General features: G+C 28.7%; 1 protein-coding gene and 1 non-coding gene across 2 annotated transcripts; both read right to left on the bottom strand.

Moving 5' to 3' along the window:
* Positions 1–1,276: 1,276 nt before the first annotated feature.
* TRNAG-UCC (transfer RNA glycine (anticodon UCC)) lies at positions 1,277–1,348 on the bottom strand. Its single transcript has one exon. It is a non-coding gene; the product is annotated as a tRNA-Gly (tRNA).
* Positions 1,349–1,601: 253 nt separating this feature from the next.
* On the bottom strand, positions 1,602–3,133 carry LOC107462186 (protein EPIDERMAL PATTERNING FACTOR 1). The gene is made up of 2 exons (XM_016080752.3): positions 3,005–3,133; positions 1,602–1,909 (listed from the first exon to the last, which is right to left on the bottom strand). The coding sequence occupies exons 1-2, from the start codon at positions 3,126–3,128 to the stop codon at positions 1,653–1,655; spliced, it is 381 nt and encodes a 126-aa protein (XP_015936238.2). The 5' UTR covers positions 3,129–3,133; the 3' UTR covers positions 1,602–1,652.
* Between the last annotated feature and the right edge of the window lie 2,379 nt (positions 3,134–5,512).

Genomic DNA, 5,512 nt, shown 5'->3' on the forward strand with positions numbered 1-5,512 from the left:
CATTTTTCACTTAATGTCCAATTAAATTATAAATCACTACAATCAAGCTTAATAGGAACTAATCAATCAAATTGTAAGCCAATTTACTAACAATTACAAAGATTAAATAAATTATGTTTTATAAAAAAAAATTTGACATTTCTTACGTTTCTAGTTGTTAAGCCACATCCAAAATGATTTAATTTTATTATCTTTAATTCGGCTGTCTTTAATCATCTATTTTTCAATACTCAAAATAAGCACAAGTTTAGTTAAAGATCCTATATATGAAAATAAATTTGTATTACCAAATTAAACATACATATTGCAACGTTATATTAATAAATTAAAGTTCACCTTAAAAATAAGCTGGAAGTGATGCTAGAATGATTATACTAGCATAAGTACAAATCAATAGCAGCTTCAGACACGGAAAAAAAAAAATCTCAAAGTACGGTATAAACGATGTACGTGTAAATGCTAATACAATTAGTAAGAGGAAGGCATAGTAAAATCGCTTTTTGACGGTGAAGTAAATTCATGCCCTTCTACCAATAATCGATATTTATTATCAATTGGTTCGCAAATATATAGCGTCTTCATTTTTAACTTTTAGTGAGCGTCTCATGTACACTGTACACAATATCTGATCCTAGTTTAGTCGGCTCCCTCCTACCCTGGAATTTGTGACCCCAGTTTTTCATGACTTGTTAGTATTATACGCATCATTGTCACCATAAGATTAATCAATGATAAACATTTGACTATTCTTGAGTTGATTAGTCAACGAGGGAGATAACACCACCTGCCTGTTTTCTTTTCTGTTTTGTTTTTTTCCTCTCTCTTCTTGTCAAAGAATTCTTTTTGAAATAAATAATGTTACATAATTAATAAATATTATTTTAAATTAATATTTAATTAATAATAATTTATATTAAATTAAATTAAGTTAGTTTAGTAATTAGATTCTAATCCATAACGAATTAGCCATTGATTAATAGAGTCAGAAAATACCTTAAAAAATATATATATCCTCACATTTATAGGAACACCTACATTGTTTTGAATTTATTAGCCAAATATTAACTAAAATTACTAGTCTCAAAATGTTATATTTTTGGAACAATTCTGCTGAATGGGCTATGAACTTATTGTATGACTATAAAAGTTGGGCCCAGATACGATGCTTAAACAGAACCATTAACCCATGTTTTCTATCCAATAAGAAAACAACATAGTGCGTCACCAACCAGCCGAAAGGTAGGACTGAGAGAGCATGGCTGGTTAAAATAACAAATGCGTTTGCCGGGAGTCGAACCCGGGTCTATTGCTTGGAAGGCAATTATCCTAACCGTTGGACTACAAACGCTAACGTTATTAGCTTAAAGGCTTAACATATATAATAAATATTTTAAACAAATGCAATCAGAAACATTAAACATCATCAACTCTTAACAAGTAGTACTGGAAAATATTATTTCCCCCACCATTACAAAAAAACCATGTCATATATTGCACTCAAGCACTCTGTTAAACATATTTAACAACAACATATGAAGAGAAAAGAGTAATTTAGAAATGGAGAAGCATAAAAAGAAATCTATTATTATATGTTACACGGGTTTTGAAATTGGAATTGATGAGTTGAATTCTATTCTATTATATTATATTAATCAAGGGACAGGGTAGGACTTGTTATGGCACATGCACTTGTAAGCTATAGGGCATGTCTCTGCCTCTTGAAGGGATGAACAAACAAAGCTCACCATCACCAACCGGCATGGAGAGCAAAATCCACAGGCTCGCGAGCAATCCGGCAACCTTGAACCGGCCACTTGTAGAGTGTCCGGTCCCCTAAACAACCTCTCTTTCCCCACATTGCTTCCATCTTTTGTGTTTCCCACTACAGCAACTTGATGCTCATCCCCACCTGATTTACAACAAAATCAATAATTCTATGTCTCAAAACAAAGTATACAAATTAAATATTTCATAATAATTCAGAAATGGCCAAGATTTTTTCATTAAGGTTCATGCATCACTATTAAACAACTAACTAGATATAGATAGGGGTTGTGTTACATGACTTAACACTTCAGTCTTCAGCCAATTGGTTAGTCTAGTTAGTGAAGTGTGCTGTGTGTACAGTGTTAGTTAGAGAACTCATTAGTGAATTAGTTAGCTTGCCTAAGAGAGAAAGTTAGTTAGCAACTATTTATAGCAACATGGACTCACTTTGACAGTTCAGTTTTTGCATTCTCATTTTCCTCATGAACTGTGATTGAGGTGTGAATAACATATATACACGCTCTCCCTTCTCTAAGTTTCATCAAGTTCTTCTTTTTACCTTCCACAACTCACCATTTTAACGGGTTGAGTTAGGTTAAATCTTACGAAGGAATTAAAAATTTAATTTTATAATGGAGATTATATATATAAAATTTATAAGAGAAAAAATATGGGGGTTTATTGCCCCTTACCTCTCAATATATAAGAGGCTCCGCTTCTGGGTATAGATAATTAAAACGGGACTAATCCGCCTAATCATCATATATATAGTTTCTTGAAAATACAATATTTTTTTAAATAAAATATAGATATTTTTCTTTTAAAGTATCACTTTTCATTTTTCATATTTGATGAATTTTATATGTTGATAATTTCTTATATTGTGCACTACGGCTCAAAGTCAGACTTAAAATGACTAAAGTCTACTTTACAGAATTCATAACTCATAAAATTGCATTAAATTTTTGTTAACTTAAAATCTTAAATATCGGAACTCTTTATAAGTATTACTTCTTATCCTCATTTAAAGACGTGGGACAGTCTTATTATACCAAAAAATAAATAGCACATTAAGTTTTATCTTTTATATAAATCTATCTTATTATACGTCGTCTAATACGAGTCAACTTAACATTCTAGACAAATATAACATTATTTCTCTTTAATTACTTGGTAAGACTAGTATAAATTTAGTCAATGATTAAAATATTAAAAGTAAGAAGAAGGAGTTACTTACGCAAACTAAAGGTGGTTATGTGCCTGGCAAAGATTGTAGCGGGACTATAAGCCATGAGCATTAGAAGGGTGAATAATATAGCAGCACAAAAGTAGGTCCTTGTCATGGTGGTGGTCATGATCATGATCATTTCTGAGTATATGTACTACTCTACTGACTACTGCACTGAAATGGACCTAATATATATGAGATGAGAATATAGGTAACTAAGGTACAAAAATTAAAAGTAGAGGAATGGAAGGAAGATGGGGCCAAGAGGCCAAGTATATATATTGATATATAGTTAATGAAGCAGTTCACATGAAAGAGGGTGCGTAAGCTAATAAGACGAAGAAGATTATATTGATCACATTATTCACATACATATATACACTTAGTCACAAGATAAATCGAACTTTTTATACATAGTTTATAAATTGTTCCATGCATGGGAATGAAGAAGGGTAATAAGGACTTAAAAGGCAAGTTGGTTGTTTTACGTGATTACTACTCAATACGAGCGATCGAGCACACGTATCTATCGCCAGATACCATTAATGCAACCTCCGCTTCCTTCCTTCATTGCACACTACTCTCCATTCATTTCTTTGCAATTTTCCTTCTTCTTGCTATTCATTTTTTTTAATTCATTTACTATGAGGATCTTGAAATTAATTTATCTAGATGAAAGGTACTAATTAAATAACAATAACGTTTCTATATTATTAGTATAAGATTAACGAAAACGTGAAAAAAATGGTATTTGGCAATAATATAGTAAGTAAGATTGTATAAGTAGACAAAAATGTTCTTTTAAAATGAGATTATTTTTCTTAGGTAAAAATGAAAATAAAAATTAGTAGTTAGTTAATGTTTGATGTGTGTAGGATGTAGTTCGGCAAATAAATTCGGTACCGAGGGTCTGATGGTGAGTGTGACTGCCATTAATACTCTCCTTCTTCTTGCCATGTATTTAAGGCGCGATCTTAATTATATAGTCCATGCATGGGATATTGTTTTCTCATTGATTAATTAGCTCATTAACTACTTATATGATTTTATCAATTAATTATTAATTCATCAGGTTTTGTCTAAAATTCTAAATAAATCCTATCAAATTTGATGAATATATACGGATTTAATTATAAGGAATAAAAGTATTGGTTAAGAAATTGAAAGGGGAAAATATTTTTTTAATATATTAAATATATAAAAGAATAAAAAAATTAATATTTAATTTACATTTTATATAAAACTTTTAAAAAAATTAAAATAATTATTAAATTATCTTCAGATGACTTCAAGATTATATAGATTCAAAGACTTAAAATTTGCTATTGATATAATTATATTATACTCTTTCGAACAGCTATTCTCCAAGCTAATGTAATATAAGGTCTGCTCTTGCATGTGTATCAAACTATTTGTTTATATAAAAATTTGTAAAATGCTCTACAATCAAGGTATTTACCTAATTAAGACCAACCAAATTGTATAACTATTTTTTATATTCATGTACATTTTTTTTATCTTCCTCTTTTGTACGCTACTGTTTTTTTTTTTTATCTTTTTTTTTATTATTGTTTGCCACCGACTTCTCTTCCTCTTTTTTTTTATTTAAATTTTTTCTCTTTTTTTTCTTCCATTATCATTGTCATCATTATCGTTAGAGAGTGAAACAAAAAGAATTATAAAAAAATGAGAAAAGAACAAATAAATTAAATAGGTCTTTGACGTTTTGATTTACAAACATTTAAGTTTTTGAAAATTTGAAAATATATTTAAGTTTCTAACTTTTTCAAAATCTGGACATGTCGACATGTTAATTTCGATCTGTCAGACTCAACGAAAAAATCAAACGTGACTCTCATTATACTGATCTGGTTGATATCAATGCACGCGTGAGAGAATTTTTAAATTGGACAAATTAGACCCAGCAGATATCGATATGTCTAAATTTTGAAGAGGTCGGAGACTTAGATGTATTTTAAATTTTCAGAGACTTAAATATCCGCAAACCAAAAAATTAAGAATTGTTTTGTCCTTTTCTCTAAAAAAATAAAATAAAAAAAGATAAAAAAAAAGAAGAAGCAGCAACAAAAAATAAGAAAGTGAAAGAAGAAGACTTTTGAATTATACAGAATTAATTAAAAAAATAACACCAAAATTTCTTAACAATAATATATAGATATCTATCTTAGTTTTGATATCGAAATTTCGGTATCACTTTAAACAAATTTCAATGTTATTATTTTTGTTTTTATCAATAATTCAATCAATAAGTGTGAATCTGTATTCATTTAACTAAATAAGATTTTAATACATGTTCATTTAAATTTAATATGAGAAGTAATACTCCTAAAAGAAGATTTATAAGAGCAAAAAAAAAGAAAAAAGAAAAAAAATAAGAAATAAAAAATGTAACATTAAAAAAGATATTTATGTGTTTTATAACAAAATTTTGATGTTAAAATTATGAAATTTTGGTCCTATTTTTGTTTATGGTAAAAGCTTATTAATCCAATAAGT

Source organism: Arachis duranensis, chromosome 8 (assembly GCF_000817695.3).
Source record: "Arachis duranensis cultivar V14167 chromosome 8, aradu.V14167.gnm2.J7QH, whole genome shotgun sequence".
NCBI lineage: Eukaryota > Viridiplantae > Streptophyta > Magnoliopsida > Fabales > Fabaceae > Arachis > Arachis duranensis.

Excerpts from the sequence above, each read along its gene's own strand:
- LOC107462186 (XM_016080752.3), bottom strand. The coding sequence starts at position 3,128 with ATGATCATGACCACCACCATGACAAGGACCTACTTTTGTGCTGCTATA. Across the intron at positions 1,910-3,004 it reads CATAACCACCTTTAGTTTGC|GTGGGGATGAGCATCAAGTT; the intron begins GTAAGTAACTCC and ends GTTGTAAATCAG.